Source organism: Sarcophilus harrisii, chromosome 4 (genome assembly GCF_902635505.1).
Source record: "Sarcophilus harrisii chromosome 4, mSarHar1.11, whole genome shotgun sequence".
NCBI classification, from domain to species: domain Eukaryota; kingdom Metazoa; phylum Chordata; class Mammalia; order Dasyuromorphia; family Dasyuridae; genus Sarcophilus; species Sarcophilus harrisii.
In genome coordinates, this window is record NC_045429.1 from 124,142,634 (window position 1) to 124,165,544 (window position 22,911).

General features: G+C 37.0%; 1 protein-coding gene across 1 annotated transcript; it reads left to right on the forward strand.

Annotated features, from left to right (window-relative positions):
• Positions 1 to 6,452: 6,452 nt before the first annotated feature.
• Positions 6,453 to 10,302, forward strand: PRR18 (proline rich 18). The gene has a single exon (XM_031937510.1). The coding sequence runs from the start codon at positions 6,858 to 6,860 to the stop codon at positions 7,890 to 7,892; it is 1,035 nt and encodes a 344-aa protein (XP_031793370.1). The 5' UTR covers positions 6,453 to 6,857; the 3' UTR covers positions 7,893 to 10,302.
• The last annotated feature ends 12,609 nt before the right edge of the window (positions 10,303 to 22,911 follow it).

Consider the following 22,911-nt stretch of genomic DNA (forward strand, 5'->3'; position numbering starts at 1 on the left):
TTTTAGAATTCTTCTGGAAAATCTTTTTTTAAAACCCCTTTTGAATGTTTCTTTAACATTATTATAGGGGCAACTCAAACCTGTCAGTGAGTTATGGGTTATCCACCCCAAACATGTGAAGATTTCCCCTAGTAGAATGGGTAGATAAAAGCAATTTGTTTCAAGCTGTAGCATGTGCAGCAGACACATCCCAGTAAACAATTTTGGCAGACATGCTAAACCTGACAGGTGAATTAGGTGGATGTCTAGCCTAGGTATGTGAAGTCTTCCCCCAGAGAAATGGGTAGATGAGAACAATTTGTTCCAATGGCTCTATGCAGTGTTGGTCAGACATCAAAGATATCAAAGTCATTTATTGCCTCCCAGGTCATCACTAGACATCCTGACTTTTGTCTTGTTACTGGAAGAGATAGTGCGGCTGATGACTCTGCCACTCTGCCGCACTTAAATCCAATTCACAAGCAAATCGAAACATTATCTATGATGTCATTTGTCCTCTTCAAAAATGAAGGTGCAGAATAGCTTGCCATCAAAATCCAACTTCAGAATGTACTGTGTGACTGAGCAAATCACCTAAATTCTGTTTGCCTCAATTTTCTCATCTGTAAAATGAGAATAATAAGATCACCTATTTCCCATGGTTGTTGAGAGAATCAAATGAGATAAATATTGTGAAGTACTCAGCACTGGATGTGGCACATAGTAAATTCTTTTTTTTTTAAATTAAAGCTTTCTATTTACAAAGCACATGCATGGGTAATTTTTCCAACACTGACCCTTACATTACTTTTTGTTGCAAATTTTCTCTACCTTACCCCTATCCCCTCCCTTAGCTGGCTGGTAGTCCAATACAGGTTAAATATGTTGAAATATATGTTAGATCCAATATATGTATACATATTTATACAGTTATCTTGTTGTGCAAGAAAAATCAGATCAAGAAAGAAGAAAATTAAAAACTGAGAAAGAAAACACAATGCAAGCAAACAACAACAGAGAGAGTGAGAATGCCATGTTGTGGTCCACACTCTGTTCCCACGGTCCTCTTTCTGGGTATAGATAGGTCTCTTCATCACTGCACAAGTGGAATTGGTTTGAATCCTCTCATTATTGAAGAGAGCCACGTCCATCAGAACTGATCGTCATATAGTCTTGTTACCATGTTCTGCTCATTTCACTCAGCATCAGTTCATGTAAGTCTCTCTAGGCCTTTCTGAAATCATCCTGCTGGTCATTTCTTACAGAACAATAATATTCCATAACATTCATATACCACAATTTATTCAGCCATTCTCCAATTAATGGGCATCCACTCAGTTTCCAGTTTCTTGCCACTACAAACAGGGCTGCCACAAACATTCGTGCACATACAGGTCCCTTTCCCTTCTTTAAGATCTCTTTGGGATATACTCCCAATAGTAACACTGCTGGATCAAAGGATATGCACAGTTTGATAACTTTCTGAGCATAGCTCCAAACTGCTCTCCAGAATGGTTGGATCCGTTCACAGTTCCACCAACAAGCACATAGTAAATTCTATATTAATGTTACCTATTATTAGTAACATTAATTTGTAATAGAATAAAAGCATATTTTTAAATAATTTGTAGTCATTTTTAAAATGGTTTTTTCTGTTAAAGGAGAATTTGAAACCCATACAATGTGAAAAAAAAGTTTAAAGACAAAAATAAAAAATTTATTTTTCATACGGTACTTTTTAGATCAGAGGGAGTATGTATGTATGTATGATAGATGGGCAGACTTTGGAATTATGAAGAGTTGCATTCAAATTCTGTCATTGAAATTAGTAGTTATCTATGAGCAAATTGCTTATACTCTCAGTGGCCTAGGCAACTGTATAAGATTATAAATTACAGAAGAATTTCAGATGTGTTCATTAGATAGAATTTTCCTAAAAAGATGGTAAATCTGGACAAACACCAAATCCTTTTATTTAGATACTTAATTTAGTGATTTTAGGATGAAAAGGAATCACATATTTTAGAGTCAGTTTTTGTCTTAAGCAGTTACACAAAAAATGTGGCTCTAAAACTCAGGCTAATTATAAATTAATCTAATTATCAGCTGTTTACTTCCTTTCAAGGAAAGAATTGGTTACCACTTGTCTGGTGCTTTTTGGATATGGTATTTGCTCTGCTGCACAATCTTACAAGAATAATAGTCAGATTCAGCCATCATTCTTTTTTCCAGTTCATTTATATTCTCCTCTAAGCCTCTGCAAAAAGTAGATTTTATTATCTAAACATTCTTTTTGGTGGGTTTCTGTAATGGGCCTGTCACATGTTACATTTAAATGCAGTTACAGAGAGGAAGAAACTAAACTCCAGTGGTTTGCTCCTAACTTTAAATCCTGATATTTTTGTCTGTTTTTCCTACGGTGCTAGCTGTCCTTTGCACCAGACCTGCCACTGGATAAAAGGTTGAGTATCAACACCTGTAGTCAAGGGCTTATACTGCCACCTCTAGGAAGCCTTTTGCACAGACGAACCACAGAAGAGATTTATTGCTCAGCTTTCATCACTTTCACCCTCCTAACAGCTAGAGATGCTAGAAACTCTCTAGTGCATCCTTCAGTAGTGACTGTCTTCTTTCATGTAGGGATGACCCCTGGGGGATGAGGAGAAGGGGAGGGGTTTGGTGGGTATGATTCTCATTTACTTTTCAGCAGACCATGGTAGTTCTTCAGAGACTCCACTCTTAATTCTTTCTACTTTCTACTCTGTTCTAGTCTCCTTTATAATCCACTATTGTTGTCCGTATCTGAACTCTCAAATTTGACTAACCCTTACAAAGAGATATAAAGTACAGAAAAAATATGATGGTGGAAGGAAGGAATTTCCCTTTGTTGTGAGGATTTTTCCTGTCCCCAATTTCCCCCAATTTTCCAGGCCTTCCTTGTCCAGAAAGAATATTAACTATGGGAATGTAACTTCTGTACTTAAGTAGTTTGCAATTTACTTTTTTAGATAAGACATAGATTATGTGTGTGTACATGCATACATGTGCATCTATTAATGTGGTATATATGATGCTGGATCATCACATCAGTTCTCTCTTGATCTACCTCTTTGTAATATCTCTTTGATGATTCTCCCCTTCTCGTCTATTGCTTCCTACCTCACTTCATTAAGAGCAAATTTCCCTTTGTCTTAAATCTATTTCTAAATTCTTCTCCCTGCCTTCTTGATCTAAAAGAAATTACTGCCATTTTTATCCTTCTTCCCACCCTTGAAAGTAACACCTCCCCTGCCACTTCGATTCCTATGTGGTGCTACTGATTCTCTTCACTGCCACTTTCAGTCCATCAAGCCACCATTCTCCACATCTCATCTGAAGTCTTTACGCTCCACTTACTTCTATCTTAATCACTATCACTGTTGGCTATCGGGCAGCTAGGTGGTTCAGTGGATATAGAGCATCAACTTGGAGTCAGGGAAAACTAAGCTCCAACTGGGTTCAGATATTTGCTGGATATGTCACTTCAACTCCGTTTACCTTGGTTCCCTTATTGTAAAATGGGGATAATAGTAGCACTTACCTTTCAGGGTAGGTTATTGGGAGAAGAATCAAATGAGATAATAAGGGTCAAGTACTTAGCAGTGTCTGGCACATGTTACTATATAATGTTAACTATTATTATTATTATATCATTGCCCAGAAATTGATTTCCTATTGCACAGAATGCTTCATCTACTATCTGAGCATTTGCATTAACTGTCTGCCATGCTTTTTTTTGCCTAATTTCCTTCAAGATATGGCTGAAATTCTGCCTTATATAGAGAATAACAGGGCAACTCCCTAGTTGCTTAACACCTTCCCTTCTCAAATTATTTTGTATCTACTTTGTATGTATGTGTACCCACATAGAAATGTACATATGTATATACCTCTATGTATATATGTGTGTATATACACAGAGATACACATGTGCATATATATATATATATACACAAATATATGTGTGTGATTGGTTTAATTTCACTTTTGTCTCTCTGTTCCCAACACCTGGTACAATGTTTGGCACATAGTAGGCGCTTTTAAATATTGGATCAATATTTAAATATTGATTGCTTTAAACCACCTGACTTATCAATAAAAAAAATCATGCTCCTACTGTGTGCCAAGTGACTAGAATGGTATTATTATAAATTATATGATTATATTCTCATATGTATATAACATAAGATTTTATATTATATTATTTAATGGGATTATAAATGCATGAATGAAATTTTGTGCCTCTTTTCCATGACACCATCCTATGTGACTTTAGCATGTCTATGATGACTTGATTTTGACTCCTAAAAATCTCCAGCTTTTCTCAATAATATCTCCCCTCAACCAATACCAGCTACATACTATTTCTTCAACAAACATGGAGACCTTTTTACGAGCTAGATGGGCCAATAATATCCATGCTTTCCATGTCTTTATTAAGAGGCATGGTTGCATGCATGGATTTCTGTCTCCTAACCTATGGCCTAATTATTTGGTTTTCCCTTGTCTGTTTATTATTTTGAAGTCCTTCAGGCACCACTGAGTGATTGTTCTCTTGTTTTCTCATATACATTGTGTCCCTACAACTACAATGTAAATTCTAGGCAAGATTTCATGTCATGAAATAATGATGATGAGAGACAACATGGTGTAGAGGACAAAAAGTTAGCTATAACATTGGGAGGGAGGGCCTGGGTTCAAATCCTACATTTAGTCCTTATCAGTCACAGGGCCAGGGACAAAATCTGGACAGGACCCAACCTCTCAGTGCTCCTCCAGACACTGAATGTAACCCTCTAAGATTATAAATCACACAGGAGTTTAGTCTGCGTTGGTGGAGGGAATTTCCATACTGGAATCCCCACAAATTGGTGAAATCACAGATTTGGGTCACCTAACATAATTCACTCAAAAAAAAAAAAATCCAACAAGCCTCATTAATGTCTCTTCTCCTTAGTCAATCATTTCTTTATAGGTACACCCCCTCTCCCCTCTTTCATTTTCTCATTGAATTAAATTTACTTTTATGTTACAAGAGAAATAATTAAACAAAATTACTGGAAAGTCTGTCTGCCCACATGTGCAACATTCTTGTAATACCCATAATCTCTGATCTCTGTGCAGATAGAAGGGAAGAGTGAACAACTCACTTTTTTACAAACTGCTTTCCTATAGTGGTCCTGTGGACTTTATTACTCTGTCTATTCAGTCCACTTCATTGTATTAGTAGGTACTCAATAAAAAGCAAGATAGTGAACAGTCATGGATAAAAGTATGGGATGGTAGAATTTCAGACTCATGGCTGGAAAATACCTTAGAGGTCATCAAATCCAATCCCTAAATTTTACATATGAAGAAACTGAATATAATTAGACTTGTCTCAAGTCTGTCAGCATTTATTACAGACCTACTATGTACCAGGTACTGTTAATCTCCAAGGTCACATAGAGAGCAAGTGGCAGAGGCAGGATTTTCTGAACCTAGATTCTTTGACTCTAAATCAGTGCTTTCCCCTTAGCCTAGTACACAGTGATTAATAAATGCTTTATCTGTCTTTATCTACACCCCACAGCAACAGCATTCTACTTTTTTTTTTTTTTAAATCATGCATGGATGCTGATGCATTTAAATAATGAAATAACTAGATTTGAGTACCAGAAGGTTAATTATTCAGATTGAATATTTCCTCCCACTTGTTATTACTCCAATCAATTGGCAACCATAAAAAAAAAAACAAAACCTTTTTTTTCCCTCAGTGACACCATGCTCTGATGCAGTAACAACCTTATTTGACGTTATCTCCCCTCCCACGTTTTTATATTTTTCCGCCCACTTGTTATTAAATTGGCGACCATGAAGAAAAAAAAACCTTTATTTTTTTCCCTAGCGACACCATGCTCTGATGCAATAACAATCTTATTTGACAGTGTCTTCCCTCCCACATTTTTCAAGATCTTGGGTAATTAAGGAGGACTTCTTCCAAAAGACTTCAATGGCTTATTATTGAACCCAAGAACAGAGCCCAACCTTTCTGAGAGCTCCTCACAGATCACGATCCCGCTCGGCCCACCCTGCCTTATCATTGCTTTAAATCCTTAGCTTGGGGAGTGAAGAGCCTTAGTCTCTCGGTATTTTCCCCTTGGGGCTTATGACTTGTATCTTATCCTACTCATCCACCCTCTTTTGCAGATATTCATTCAACAGTTCCCTTCTTGTGAGCGACACCACAAGAGCAGGACTTGTGGATGCTTAGTTCCCTTTCCCCACACTCGTGTTCGGGGTTCCTCCTCTCCCCCCTCCCTCTCGCACTCTCTTCTCCCCCCTTCCTCTTCCCCTCCTTTTTCCATTTTTTTTCCTCCTCCTCCCCCTTCCCCTTTCTCCACCTCCCTTCTCTTCTCCCTGTCTCCCTCCTCCTCTTCCTCCTCCCTCTCCTCCCAGACCATCCCAGCTTGTCTCATTCAGCCTAAGCTGGGCGAAGAGAAGCAGCGCTCTCTCGCTGCCTGCCGGCTGCCTTGCCGAAGCTTTCCCACGGGAATCGAAGCCTCGGCCACCTCCTGAGGTTCCGGAACTACGGATCTGACAGGGAGGACAGCTCCACCTCTCGCTTGCAGTACCTGGGCTCGCCCCTGGGTAACTCAGGATCTGAAGAGCCGTGATCTTGCTGTGGTCGGATAGGGAGGCAGGGAAAGGAAGGAAGGACAGAGCTGGGAAGAGTCTCAGCAACAGATGGAGAGGACCACAGGGCACTATAGGAATCCGGCCGGAGAGATTTTGCGTCTTCCTTTGCACTACTAAGAAAAGACCCCTCCTTTTCCTATTGCAGCAGCCCCTCAGCAAACATGCCTTTCCCACCGATTCAGCAGCCACAGCAGCAGCCGCCGCAGCAGCAGCAGGTCCCTGGGGCTCCGACACCTCCCACTGTCCCTGCCGCTGCTCCCCGAGAGCTGCCCAAGAAGCCTGCAGCCCAGAGGAAGACCACAGTGCACGCCCCTCCGGTCCCAGGTTCCCTGGCCCCTGCAGCTGGGGGCGAGAAGAAGAAACGGCCCCCTGAAAAGCCGGAGATGCTCCTCTCCAGCTCCTGGCCGTCGGCCACACTGAAGAGGCAACTGGCTAGGAGAGCCCCGGGCCCCGCAGCCAGCAGGACTCAGCCACAGCCCCCGCTGCGCCCCACTCAGCAACCCGTGGCGGCTGCCGCCGCGACCACCTCCCCGCCCGCCCGCCCGCCGATCCCCGCCACCTGTACGGTGCCCGGACTGACCCACTCCTGCGAGAGCCTGGCAGCCGGCGGGGCCTCGGTGCCGGGGCCGGCGGCGGGCCCCAGCAGCGGGGAGGAGGAAGCCGTGAGGTTCTCGTTGAGCCTCACCCCCGAGGCGATTTTGGTGATTCAGAGGCGCAACCTGGAGAAGCAGTTGCTAGCGCGGCAGCGCAGACCCTTCCCTTCGCCAGCCGCGGACACCAAGCGCCTCCTATCCTCCTGCCCCCGGAGCAAGGCCGGCGCCGCGGGGACCGCCTCCGGCCAGCGTAAGGGCATTGCCACGAGCGGCGCCGGGAGCACCCCGGTGGGGGGCTTCGGGAGCACGGGTCGCCGCCCCACGCAGTCCCAGCCCCAACTTCTTTCGGGTGCCCTGCAACCCCTCTCCGCCCCCTCCCGAGGGGGGCAGCTGGGAAGTGGCGACTTACGGACCTTGCTGAAGATCTCTCTCCTGAATGAGCACCATAAGTACGATGATGTAGAGTATGAGGAGGAGGCTGAGGCGGTGGACGAGGGCCTGGTGAGGAAGTGTACCGAGTGGCTAAGGGGTGTGGAGAATGCCGCGGCCACCAGAGACAGGGCTGAAAAGTTGGAGACCCTGCCCCACCTGGGCACCCTCTGAGGCAGCCCGAGGAGAGAGGGGCTCCGCCCCACCCCGACTTCCCGGTTTGAACAAGTGTGGGATTTGGGGGTGAAACCCACAGATATCCTCACTAGGACGGAAACTTCCCCATCACCAGTGTTCCTCCTCATCCCGTGTCCCCATTAGCAGACCTCTTACTCTTCACACACCGTGCACACATTTCCCCCTGCCCAGGGTGGCAGCATAGCGATACTCCCCCCATTTATTTCTCCAGCCGCAGATTTATTCCTTTCCCTTCATCTTTTGAATATCTGACCCGTGGCATTAGTATTCTGTACCACTCTTCCTGCCCCGGGGATCCCACTGTCCCCCTTTTTTTTCCCCTACATCTGAGGTTAAAAATCAGCGGGTTCCGAAAAATGCCTTGGAACCCCACCACAAAGGTTCATTTATTTATACACCCCAGTGCTTCTTGCCTAGCGACCAGAAACTAGAAGGGGACAAGAAACTCGCAGCCTCTTCTAACTAAGCCTTGGAGTTTGGTGGATGATGTTTCACGTAGAGGTAGAACGTTAGTCGGGAGTCGGAGATCTAGGAGCCGTCCGCATCTAAGAGATAACTTGGGTTGACATTTTTATTTCTTGCTCCTCCGAGAAGCCTGTTGCTGGACTTGGGTTAATCGGATAGCTGGTGCTGAATCTCTTCCCATCTGAGCCATCTAGATTTTGTTTTTCCACCAGAAACTAGAAAGCTGGGGGTGGGGAGGCATCAGAGATCCTGGCAATTCAAAGACATCCACCTCTGATGAGAACTGGGATGTAAGCCCCGGAAATAGTAGGCTATGGTAAAAGAACGCTTTAACGGATGTGTTACTTTGTTGACATACAACAGGTGATTCATCATGGGCTTTGTTCTCTCCTTTTAGCCGTCCTTTCTGTATGCTGTGCACACACACAAGTCTTTCCTGAAACACAGTTACTGGATTTGTTTTCAAGCACTGGACTCAGGAGGGAGGGGGAAGAGGGGTCAGCTTTTGTCAAGACCATGGTCTTTATTCGAAGTGCTCACAAAATATCTTTTGTATTAGGGGGAAAAGAGTAACCAAATGGGGAAGGAAAAAATGCACTCAGCTGTACCAGGACACAGGACAAAATGTTCTGGTCTTGTGGAGAAATTTCCTGGGAGAGTGAATTAGGGGTGGGAAGGGAAGAAGCGTTCTGTATGTGTTTGTAGTATTTTTAATCACTGTGTATATATCATAGTAGCTTTGTACATTTGTATATAACATTTAAAAAGAACATTTCTATTTATTATTTGAATAAATGGTTAAATAGCTTTGTGTTTCAATAGCCATACATTTTCAGTTCCCAACTGGAGGTTTGTGTCTAATATATATCTCTATGTATATACTTTTTATTTTTATTTTTTTTTTTTAGCATTTGAGTACACTTAATTTTAAAATTGAAAAGGCTATGTAAAATGTGGGTGCTCAGATAAGGCCTGAATAATGTAAAACCGATAGAATGTTTTTCTTCAATAACTGATTTATAAAATTTTAACAGTAACTAGTTTCATATCCTTTTAAAAATAATGCTGTAAGCCTTCTATGTTTAAACAAGAACTATACATTTTTATTTTTTTGAACTAAAAAAATTTGCAGTAGAAATCTTGGCTTTGGTCTTTCAAGAAAAGGGATCAGAAGCAAATAGTATTAGCCATAAGACATGAAATACTTACTGAATTAACAGTGAACTAGATCAACCACTTGCTAAATTCTTGCCTGTGAAAATGAAGTCCAGGCCTCTTGAAAATAAAATCTTTCTCAATTGGACAGTTTCAGTCTATTTTGCAAATATAATGGGAAATATATCTAATTTGGGTAAGAGAGAAGACACACAAAATTCCTTTTCTAAAATGCCTGTTTCAGTAGCCTTGGGGCTAATTCAGCATTCAAGTCAAGATATTTAACTCCTAAATGCAGCTGTAGACAAAAGAAACAAAGATATTTTCACAATTTACTGAACTTGTGGAGGAAAACTAAGTCTAGACTCGAAGGGCCGTTAGGAATGAGTTGATCTTGTAGTTTGGGGATGGAAGCCTCTATGTTGTGGATCAGATCCAGGATCATCTGAATTTTACACATTTCAGCAGGTGTCAATGAGTAATGTTTCCTTTATGCCTATATTTGTAAAAATGTAATAGTAAAAAAATACAAACAGCAATATTGTGACTATCTTTAAAATGAGATTGGTTTTGTATCAAAATCCATGTCTATTTCTTATGTCTCTCTGTTTCTGTATCTTCTTCCAAATGTATTTTTGCATGTCGTAGTGTTTTTTTTTCCTGTTTCTCTTCCCTGTTTTCCACTCACATGTAATTTCCCCTTTTTCTTTCTCACCCCCTGAACCAGCTCAAGATATCACATTAAAATGTGTATATATATATATTCTATCTGTTGAATAATAACAATAACATACACCTGTATAGCAAGGCATAGTTAAAAAGCATTTTGTTTTATGATATCTCATTTATTCTCTATAATAACCCACTGAGGCAGGAAGTGGAAATTTTATATCATTCCCATTTTAAAGAAATCAGGGAAATTAAATTAGTTTTATCCATGGTTATACAGCTAAAAAAAAAGTTGTGGACCCAAGAGTCAAACCTATGTATTTGCTTTTTAACCCAATTTTCTTTGTTCTTTCCCTTTTTTTATTTTTAGAAACAGGTATTTAGAAAGTTTTATGTTGTAATTTTTTCTTTTAAAAACTACAACAGCAAAGTAACTAAATCAGAAAACTTTTTACTTAAGTGATCCTTTAGAAATAATTTGGTATTTCTGTAAATGCTGTAAAGAGATATACATAAATATAAACATTGGGAGAGTTTCCTGATTGATAAAACTGAGAAGATTTGGACTAGGTGATCTTTCTATATCTATTTGTGTCTTTTGTGGTTCAGTGGGTTCCAAGAAGAAAAAAGGGTCCTCTCATTAATTCCAGACATTCCTGGAATACTGAGAGATTTATAGGTTCCTCCTTCTGAACCATACATTCATTTGTAAATAAAAATTTCTAGGTTATTCTCTAAAAACTGTTGAAAATTAGGGGAAGGGATATTTCTAAGGTGCTTTTGAGTTCTTCTATGATGGACATTTTTTAGATACAAAATGGTAACATTATTCTACTGGAATTCTTTTCTAGGATGCTGTTCTCAGGAGATGAAAATGGCACCTACATTTACACTAGTTGCTTTCTGTGTTAAAGAAAAATAACAGTGTAGAGATGAGTTTTTTGTTATATTTGAAAACAAGGAGACTCAAGGTTTGAACTCTACCTTTGATAGCTCCTAGCTGTGGAACTGTAGATAAGACCCTTACTGTGAGAGCCTAAGGTCATAGATCCAGAGCTCAGAGGAACCTCTCTAGCCATTTAATTCCAATCCTTTTCCAATTCTCTTTATTTTACAGATGAGGAGATCAAGATCCAAGAAATAATTTGCCAAGGGTCAGTTGGTAGAGCTAAGTTTTGCATTTTTCCTGCATCACACTACTACTGTTTCCCCATCTGCAAAATAGATACAACCCTCAATTTATGTCCTCTATATCTTGTTTGTACATTAATCTGTGAGTTTCTGAAAAGAAGGAATAGCTATTTTTAATATTGTTTTTCCCTTTCTTTGTATCCTCAGCATTTAGCACAGTGCCTAGCATATATTAGATACTTAATAAAGGAATTTAAAAGCACCTAGATGGTGCAGTGGATAGAATGATGACTCTGGAGTCCAGAAAACTTGAGTTCAAATCCTGTCTCAGACACTTATTAGCAACGTGACCCATGGCAAGTAAAAACAATCCACCTCTGTTTGCCTCAATTACCTCAGCTGTAAAAGCTGAAGAAAATAATATCACTTACTTCCCAAGTTTTTGGTGAAGATTAATTGAGATAATGATTGTAAAGCACTTAGCACATTATAAGCTCATAGTAAACTCTATCTAAATGTTATTTATTCATTCAGTCTTTTTATTACTATTCTTAAAGTGCCTAACATATAACATGTGCTTAATAAAGATACTTAGAGGTACTGAGGTAATGATGTAAATAGAGCATTGGACTTAAAGTCAGAAACAGCTGAGTTTAAATCTGACCTTACTTACTAGCTCTGTGAAACTGAGCAAGTCACTTACCTAGGTCAGCCTCAGTTTCCTCAACTGTCAAATGGGGATAATAATAGCATCTACCTCACAGGGTAGTTGTGAAAGGCAAATGAGATGATATTTGTAAAACAATTTAGCACAATACACGGAGCATAGTAGATCCTTAAGTGCTTATTCCATTCTCTTCTCTTAATACACATAGGTTAACTGGCTACTTCTACTACTAATAGTATTTGGCCTTTAACATTGCAAAGAAATTTATGTATATTTTCTTAATTGATCCTCACAATAATCCTGGGAGATCTGTGCTATTATTATCCCCATTTTACTGATGAGGAAACTGAGTCTGAGAGAGGTTAAGTGATTTGCTAAGGTCCTTACAGCTAATAAATGTCTGATGCTGGATTTGAATGAATAAAAATGATTCTTCCTGACTCCAGACTCAGTGCTCCATTCACTTCACCACCCAGCTGCTCATTATGTCATCAAACTTGCTACTAGAAAGTAAATGAAATTGAGAAAATTATATTTGTAGCATCATCTCAGGGGTAATTATCAGGATCTAACGAGATAATGGGAAGTGTTTCTAAACCTTAAAATGTGATAGCAAAGTCATCTATTAGTACAATTTTAAAAGGTGACATATTCATAATCAATAAGCACTTATCATCTGCCAACTATGTGCATATGTACATTGTATTCTTGGGAAGCCTGGTTTGGCCTAAAATAAAACTGAATCCAAGATATGACAAGATATATCATGATGGGATTTCTCTTCCATGTAGAGTAATTAACAGAAAATGATGCATAAACGTTAGAAAACTGACTGCTGGGTCACTTTTCCCTACTCCAAAAACTATGCTTAATATTTCAGATTCAATTTTAGCTATGTTGTGTGGTCAGTGCAATTATATGATTTTTTTAGAATCTGACTTGGATCACCACAATTCGTAACATTGGCTCTGTCTCCAAAGAGTCTTTGAATATGATGTTGGCTTTTATTGTAGACAGGGATTATCTTCCCATTAAAATGAACACATATAATACGCCCTCATTTCCATGAAAAGTATGATATTTCCTATGATTGTTATGTATACATATATAACTTTTCAGCCTCAAAAAGTTAAATATAACTATCCAGTCTGGCCCGAGGCATTTTGTAGAATCAACTGAAGCCAACAGAAGGACTTTAAAAAACTGTGAATTTCTTTGGCTCTCATTTGATCTTTAAGATTTCAAGATGGGGATGGGGATTCTGGGAAGATAGCACAGAGGGTTAGTAACAGGAGTCCTCCTGATACAACTCGAGAAGATTGGAAGAAACACTGGGGGCTGGGAATTAATGCTAATGAAGCACAAGCCCTCTGAGCTAGTGGGAACACCAAGTGGGGAGCCCTGGGGCAAGCTGGGTATAACTGGAGCCTCAGCAGGAACCACAGAAACTTTCACCTCCTGGATTATTCGTGGAGTCAAGATTTGAGTCCAGGAAGACTGAGGGACCCTCAGCTGATTACAAACTTCAGGCCCAATTGTACTTCCGGAGCACGGTCCTGGGCAAAAAGGAACCAGCACCTGGTGAGTGCAGAGGCAATGGGACAGGAACACTGCTGGCTGTGGGCAGTTATGGGAGGATGGAGCTCTTGGTTTGGGGTTCCTGGTTTGAGAGGAGAGCTGAGGTGAAGCTAGAGGCACCATCCCTTCATCCTATCATTGGAGATGCTTCCACTAATACTTTTTATTTTTTAAAAAATTGATCCAACAAAGAAGAAAGAACCTCATCATAGAAACGTACTATAGGAATAAGGAAGACTGGGGTTCATCTTCAGAGGAGGATGCTGATATAAAAAAAGCTTCTACCTCAAAGAGTAATGTGAAATGGCTCTCTGCCCAGAGAGAATTGACAGAAGAACTTAAAAAAGAATTTTTAAAATTAAATGAGAGACACTGAAGAAAAAAAAAACAAAACAAAACATTCAAGAAAAACAAGAAGAATATGGGGAAAAAGTTAACCCGCTAGAAAAGGAGATACAGAGTCTCAAAGACAAAAATAATTCTTTGAAAATTAGAATTGAACAAAGGAATCCAGTGAAGCTATGAGAAACCAAGAAAAAGCAAAACATTATAAAAAATGAAAAAATAGAGTGTGAAACATGTTATAAGAAAAACAACAGATCTGGAGAACATATCAAGAAGAGCAAATATAAGAATAATTGGACTGCCTGAAAATTATGACAAAAAAGGATCTTTACACAATAATGCAAGAAATAATCCAAGAAAATTGTCCTAGGTTGATAGAACATGAGGGGAAAGTAAAAATAGAATAAAAATCCACTAATTACCAACTCAAGCTCTTATGTAGAAAACACATAGGAACATTATTGTCAAATTCAAAACCCCCAGATGAAAGAGAAAATTTTTGCAAGAAACAAGGGGAAAAAAACCCAATTCAAATATGCTAGAGCTTCGATAAGAATTGTACAGGATTTATCAGCAGCCACAATAAAAAACGGTAAGCCCTGGAATCATATCTACTAACAATCAAAAGAACTAGGCCTGTGGCCAAAAAAAAAAATCATATCTAGCAAAATTATCTATAATATTGAGTGAGAAAAAATGGACATTCAATGAACTTGCAAATTTTCAGGACTTTCTATCAACTAGATCTGAAGTTACTAGAAAATTTAACTTTTGAGAGTCAATATCAAAGATCAGTTTCAAGGAACTCAATATGGACAAAATTTTTTATATGGAAAATAAATAATATGTGTTTAAAATTGACATCAGCAATAGAATATATATAGTACATGTATATATCAGTATATATACATATATAAATATATCCTTTTTTAACTATAGCTTGCTTGGGGGTAGTGGGAGGAATGAAAGGGGAGAAAAGAATAAAGTAAAAAAGGTGAATAGCAGAGACAAAGAACAATTTACAAGGAAGTAAAGAAAAAATGGACACATGAATATAATTTCTTCTACTAATATATATATACTTGATTTTGATGTTAAATATTTTGAATCCTTCCTGATATTCTGCTAGGCACATGACAGTGTTCTCTTTTGTTTTGTTTCATTTTGTTTTGTATTCCTTTTATGTTTTCCTTATTCTGTTTTTTTTTAATAAAATAAATTATAAAAAGGAAAAAAAAAGATTTTAAGATGAACTCTTTCCAATTGACTAAAAGGTACCCTAGGATATTTTTAGGGTTTTTGGTCTATATTTGTGATTTCATCAGAGTAGGGAACTCCCAATGTGGCAACATTCTTCATTGATGAAACTCAACAATTCTATATAGTCTTCTAAAATGACTCTTTAAGTCATATGCCAGGAAGATAAAGGTAAAAAAAAATAACAGTTTACCTCTTTTTATGTCATCAAAGGGTTCATTTCTCCTAAGGCCATTTAAAATTAGTATTGGCATTATTGAATAAACATTGCAATGGATACTGGGGACAGTATCACAGTAATTAGAAGATTTGTTACACTCGTGAATGTTTTTTTCTTATGAAGGACAAATATAGCAAAAATCCAAAGGGCCGAAATAGCAAGTGGCTCATTATACTCAAGTTTAGTAGTTTAGTAGTATTATAAGTTTGTGAATCACAGAGCACTACGTCTCTGAAGAATCAAAATTGTAAGTGAGACAAAAGAATAGTAAAGAGATATGTGCTGGACAAAAGCAGACTGAAGCATATTATCAATAACTTGTGCACAAAAAAAAATTGTATAAAATGAAATGTATATCAGTGAAATGTATGATTAGAAAAAGAGTTGTCTCCACTGTAAAGCAAAACTTATGGATTCCATAAAGAAAACCTGAGAATATATAGATAACCTGGAGTTCTAGAGCACTTTGGATCAATCTTCTATAAAAGATTTATGGAAGGGCATTCATAAGAACTGTACAAAATGAGAAGCTATGGGTAGGTTGCTTAATCTGCATAATAAATGAGGATTCCCTACTATAGGAAAACAGATCCATCAAAGTATTGAAATAAGTGACCTCCCCAACTTCTCCAAATAATCAACAAGTACTTATGAGCTGTCTAATGCACACATCTATGCCAGTTATACAAAACAGGATAAGACAAGGTTCTTGCCCTAAAGTTGCTTACAATTTTGTTGCGAAATTGGATTTGCTCAGTATGGGATTGGCTCAACATGTGCTTCCTTTTCTCATTGCAGTAAACTTGGAAATATTTACAGATCTGATGTGTTCCAAAAATAAAATAACTAAATAATATTTCATATTTAACATCAATAAAAATAATAGAATAACAAACCTTTTGCATTTTGAAAAGGCTTTGTAAAATTAGGACAAATTTTAAGTATAAATTCATGGAATTAAAAAACAAAAATTACAAGCTACTTGTATACCTTGATGCCTGCCCTTTCTAATCAGTTTTTCACACAGGTGCCAACATAATCCATTCTCCCCAGAGTTTCCAGAAAAATCTAATGCACAACTTTGGTCATGTCCTTTCCCTGGTTTATAAACTAAAATGCAAACTCTTTAGCCCTCCACAACCTGGCTCCCATCTGCTTTTTCAGCTTTATTTCTTAGGATTCTTCACAGACTTAATGGAATTATTATGCTGTTCTTCAAACTTCATAATCCATCTCCTACCTCTATACACTCACAAAGAGAATCACAGAATCTCATAATCTTTATCCTAGAATCCTCATTTTCCTTTAAAGCTCAAGTCAATTGTGTTTTTCTCACCTTTTCCTGACTCCTCTTCCCACTACAAACTGATAGCAGTTCTCTCTCCTTCCTCACTTTTCCTTCTGCTCCTCATTGTGAATCATTCTGGTAGGATGTAAATTATCTAGAAAGTAGGGATTTTTTTTGTTTGTGTTTCTGTGGTACCCTTTGCATGTAATAAGTATTTAATGAATGTTTGTTGAATTGGTATTTATAATTTTAATTGTTACATACAAATCAAAAAGCTAAATGTTAATAATGGAAAAAAAATCTCCCTTTCATTTAAAAAGTTTGGCAATATTAAGGGAAAAATTATGTGGATACATAGTGTTTCAAAGGGTTACAAATTTTATATTTCCTTGACTAATCATTTGATTTGTATCAAATCCAGTGCAAAACAATTAAAGGGATAAAATCTGATCCCTAGACTATCAGGGATGACTCTAGGATTTCCTTTTAAGATGTTGGTCATGACCTAGACCTAGTCAAGTGTTCCTTCATTAAACTCTGCAGAGTACTGTGAATGCTTATGAAATGCCACAAACCCACCAGATAATAGTCATTGATACTACCAAAAAGCAACTGACTTGCCCTTATGGTGTTTGCTGTTGGCATTTCTCATCCCATATTTTAAATGACACCTGACATTAATAACTTTTGTTTTTTAACTAAATTAAATTTTATGTAAAGACAATTTTTAGCATGTTTTATAAGATTTTGAGTTCCAACTTTTTCTTCCCTCCCCTCTGCCTAAAATGGTAAGTAATTTGATACAGGTTTTATATGTATAATCATGTAAAATATATTTACTATTTTCACAGTTATAAAAAAAGAAACAGATCAAAGGAAAAAATTTAAAAAATAAAGTAAAAGAAAATAGTATGAATCGATCAGTTCTTTGTCTGGAGTAGGATTTTCCATCACGTGTTTAATTATTCTGGATCATTGTCTTGCTGAGAATAGTTAAGTCATTCACAGTTGATCACTGTACAATATTTCTGTTACTATGTTCAGTGTTCTGGTTCTGCTCATTTCACTTTGCATCAGTTCCTATAAGTTTTTCCAGTTTTTTCTGAGAGTATCCTGCTTATCATTTCTTATAGCACAATAGTATTATATCACAATTCTATAGTTAGCATTTCTCTAGTATAGTTAGTAATTCCCTAACTGATGTACATCCTCTCAATTTCCAATTTTTTGCCACTTCAAAAAGAGTTGCTATAAATATTTTTGTACATGTAGTTACTTTTCTCTTTTTAGATCTTTTTAGAATACAGACCTATTAATTTGACTTTTATATTGTACTTTAACATTTTAAAATGCTTTATATATATGATCTCATTTGCTGCTTACAATAGTCCTGTGGATTGTAGATATAATCCTCATTTTGCAGACAAGGAAACTGTTCCTCAGGGAAGTTGGGACTTGCCCACATTCACAAGGTAGAATATAAACTTAGCTTTCCTAAATCCAGTTCTAACTTTTTTCAGTTATAATATTCTAACTCTTCATACATTATCAACATAATTTCATGAACGAATATTTCTCTATGTCTATGTGTTTCTATATGTTCCACATATGTTTCTGTATGTTCTATGTTCTGAGAATCTAGCTTTTTAACAAGAGAAGAGACCTTTAATGGGCAACTATCATCCTTGAGGGTCATCTCAAGGGCAAATCACATGTTTGAAAATTTAAAAATTTTAAAGTATAAGGATTGACTTTCTAGAGAGAGAAGAGGATTTCCTGAAAAGGATTTTCTCATGGGGAAAGGAGGAACTCCTATAGCTAGAAAGCAAAGCCACAACAAAGGAGATTGGGGGACAAGAAATCAATACCTTGTCTCCCTTGGTGGTACTGTGTAGGTCTGATGGGAAAGATGGTTGCTTATCTAGTAGCCTCAATGTATTTGCCTTCTAGGAATAGTCCAAACCACTGAGGATGCTATAAATTTGGGGGCAATGAGTCAAAGAAAAACAGTTACCTTCTTGAATAAGTCCCCACATTTAGATATGTCCTGGGTAAGCCCTTAATTTTGGAATGTTGTAAATCACAGGCATTAAGATTTACCAATGGTCTCAAGATGTAGTTTGTTGGAGAGATGTAAAGTAATTAAGGACACAAAAGTGAGAAGAGAGTGATAGTGACCTATAAAAGATACCTATGATCTAAAAATAAAGTGCACTGGATCTAGAGTCTGGGATCGAATCTGGGGTGTTGCTTAATAGCTAAGTGTCTTCCAGCAAGTAAGATCACCTCTCTTGGATATAGTTTTCTTATCTAGAAAATGGAAGGCTTGGACTTGATGATACTTGTCCTATGAGCCTGTAGTTGCCTTATGACATACCATACATGGGAGGGATCTTATATTGGGTTTTTCCTTTATTTTTAATATATAGACTGTATGATGCTTAAGTATCTGCTTTGTTTTCTCTTCTCAATTATTCTCTTAATTCGCATCTTCACCCCTTTGTATTCTTTTTATTTGGACTCATCATCTTTTTTGATTGTTTTGGTTTGTTTTTATTTTTGTCCTTTTGGTCAATGTCTTGTATTGATTCTTTTTTTTGCTTGTATCTCAGGAATCTGTGAAGTTTCTCTTTCCCTCTCTCTACTATTTGCCATAATTTGTGATATGTGTCCAGCAAACCTTTTGAGATTTTGAGCTTTCTTTAAACATTCATTAAGCCTTTTTCTCTGTACTTCAGAGTAGTATTCTAGACACACTAGTGCTTATCCAAGGTGATCAATATAGGGGATGTCAGTTAGATGACAGCAATGGGGAACAGGAGAGAAGACATTGCTGGCAATTGTGAAGATTGAGAGTCTGGATATACAAGCTATTTTGGCTAGCATTATCACTCTTGTTAGCTGAAAATTTTCTACCAATATGAAAAAAGATGTTGGAATCTACAATTCAATTTGGCAAAATATTAGGTAGAGGGGCACTGATTAGTAGAAAATATATCAACCTTTAGGTCATTACTAAGATAAAAAATGCTGTCATGAATATGGGACTTTTCTTCTTTGACTTTCAAGGATTGTTTTATAACTGAAAGCAAAGCTGAGACATAACAGACACAGAGAGTCAGGGTTAGAGGGGTACCTGGAAGAGGGACAGGAGGAATCCAAATGGAGGAAAGAGACCTGATTAAGGATTAATTTTATCACATATTATTCCTGTATCATTATTGGTATACATCTCAATCTCATCTCGACCCCATTTTTTATGTATTTTGAAGTAGTATTTTGTGACAAAGGATCACTGTAGAATCTTAAGAGGCAAGTTTTGAATTCAAATCTTATAGCTCTAAAATCAATGATTTTTATCACTTTGCCAAAACCATCTATTTCTAGCCCTCTTGTTTTGAGGCAGAGAAGCTAAGGCCTAGAAAAGACAGGGAAGCACTCAGAAAGACAATGAATAAAAAAGATAGATTGCAGTGATTGACAATCCAGCTATAAGTGACTTGATGGAGGTTATAAAGGTAAAAAATAATTGTGTCAGAATTTGAATTCAGGTTCTCCAACTCTAACCAACTCCAACAATGGTTTGTCATCATTATCATTGTCATTGCCATCTTTCTTCTTCTTCTTCTTCTTCTTCTTCTTCTTCTTCTTCTTCTTCTTCTTCTTCCTTCTTCCTTCTTTCTTCTTTTTCTTCTTTTCTTCTTTCTTTTTCTTCTTTTCTTCTTTCTTTTTCTGTTTGAGAAGTGATAGAGAGGAAAGAATCAATAATAGCATCAATTTTTTTTTAACATAAGAAACTGGGTAAAGGTGGTGTCACAAAAAGAAATGATGTAGTTGAACATAATCAACTTGGTTTTAGAAATGCAGACTTCAAGATGACAAAGATTCATCCAGAATAATGTTTTAGAGGAGACTGAAACTGTGGGTACAGAACTCAGAAAAGAGGTCAAGGCTGAAGTTATAGATGTATGGGTCATCTGTATTGAGAAAGTTGTTGAAATTATGAGAATGAATGATATTACCATGGATGAATATTGAAAGAAAAATAGAAGAGGACCAAGGATAGATTTTCAGGATTTACCCATCTGAAGGATTAAGGCAGAGGATGATAAATCAACTTTGGCAAGTCAGGTTACCTCTTTGGGATTCATTTTCCTTATCAGTAAAATGAGGTGGTTGGACGAAAAGGGCTCTGAGGTCTCATTCTTTCATATTCCTAAGAAGAAGAAAACTAAGATATCACAGATGGGTTGGACTAAATGGCCTTTGGCTCTAAATCTATGATCTTATGATCCTATGTTCCCTGCTGATATGATAACCATAAATGGGTGCTTTCCTTTACCATCCTATAAAATAACAAACGAGGCTTCTAATCATGTGACCCAGCCAGATGATTGAGAACACTGAGAACATTATAGTGAAGAGCTGAACAATTGAGTTAAAGATTTCAGAAACAATCACTTTTCTGTGACTTGATTCATTTGCAATTAGTATTAGTTTTTTTCCAAATTTTAAAAATTTAAATACAAAATGAGAAAAGAAAAAAAATTGCCGCATATACACTAGATCATGAGAGGATTCAATATAAAATAATACATTTCCATTTCAAAAAAACCTCTATAATAAATGCTACACATTGTTTTCAAACCTGCCCAGCTTTTCTTTGCTTCCTTATTAGTTTTCTTTTGTTCTCTGCTATGCGCTTTTTATTTTTCCTCCTCCCCTCTCCATCCTAAAGAAGGCTACAATTAAGGGTGAAAAAAAAAAATATATATATATATATTTCTGAAGGGATAACTTCTTCCTTCATAAATCCAAATGTTTGCGTATTTTTCTAAATCAACCAGCTTATTATTTCCTATACTACAGCAATATTCCAACCCAATCACATATTGTCTGAAAGATTATTTATGAAAGTTCCACCCACCCCTAGTTTTCTGCATTCCTTCTATTCTTGGCTACATAGGTTTTACTTGTACAAGAAAATTTCAATTTAAAATAGTTGAAATTACCCTTTTTACACTTAAATAATGCCTTCATCTCATAATATAATTTAAGGTCTGAGACTATTGAATCTATTTCCTTTACATCTTTTTTCCCCTTGTTTCTTTGAACATCCTGACCTTTTGTTTTTCCAAATGAACTTTGTTATATTTCAGTAAAATAATTTTTCATCACTTAAATGGGATAACATTGAATAAACAGATTAATTAGGTAAAATTATGTTGGCTTTACATATCATGAACAATAAATACTACTTCAAATATTTAAATCTGAGTTTATTTGTATAAAAAGTTTTATATTTATGTTCATGTAATCCTTGTGTCTGTTTTGGCAGATATACATTCAGATATTTTATAACCTCTACTTTTTTATTATGCATAGAAAAAAAAAAAAGCTTGACCTTTAAGAACATACAAGAGAGGATGAGTTCCACAACTGACTGCATTTATTGATCTATCTGTTAAAACAAAACAATTAAAACCTAATTCCATACTTTTCTAGAATCTGAGAACTGGAAGAGGAGAAGAACATAGAAAATGGAAAAAAGATGATAAGTTGAGAAATAAGCATGATTAATGTAGTATAGTGGAAAGACTTGCTGGACTTGATATCAGAAGAATGAGATTTGTGTTCCAAATATGTCCCTTCTTGCATTATATTTTTAAAAATTATTTCATTGATTTCTTTTGTTTTTATATCATGAATTTTCAAATATAGCATGCTTCTTTCTCTAATTAAACCCACTCTTTATTAAATAATAAAATTTATTAAATAATAAAAAATCAAACAGGTAAGCAAAACCAAGTAATGGTATTTGACTCTATATGTAACATTCTTTACTTGTCTCCTCCTTCTCCATAAAGAAAAGAGATGTGTTTTGGTGGGGGGACAAAGATTGGTTAATTAAATTAATCTGAGTTTAACTGACTTTTCTGTACATTGGCTACATTTTGTTTATATTATTTTAGTCATTGTGATTGTTGTTCTTCTGGATCTGTTCTTTTTGGTCTGTGTCAGTTCATATAAACCTTCCAATGTATTTTGGAGTTCCTCATATGTCAGAAGTGGAACTTGAGTTCAGGTCTTCCTGACTTGAAGAATGGCTCTTAATTTACCATCAAGATGCCTCTTCAGAATTTGGAACTCAAATTTTTAAAAACATGTAAAAATGTTTTAAATGTAACTGGTGAAAACCAAAATATTAAATATATAAATT

Excerpts from the sequence above, each read along its gene's own strand:
- PRR18 (XM_031937510.1), top strand. The coding sequence starts at position 6,858 with ATGCCTTTCCCACCGATTCAGCAGCCACAGCAGCAGCCGCCGCAGCAG.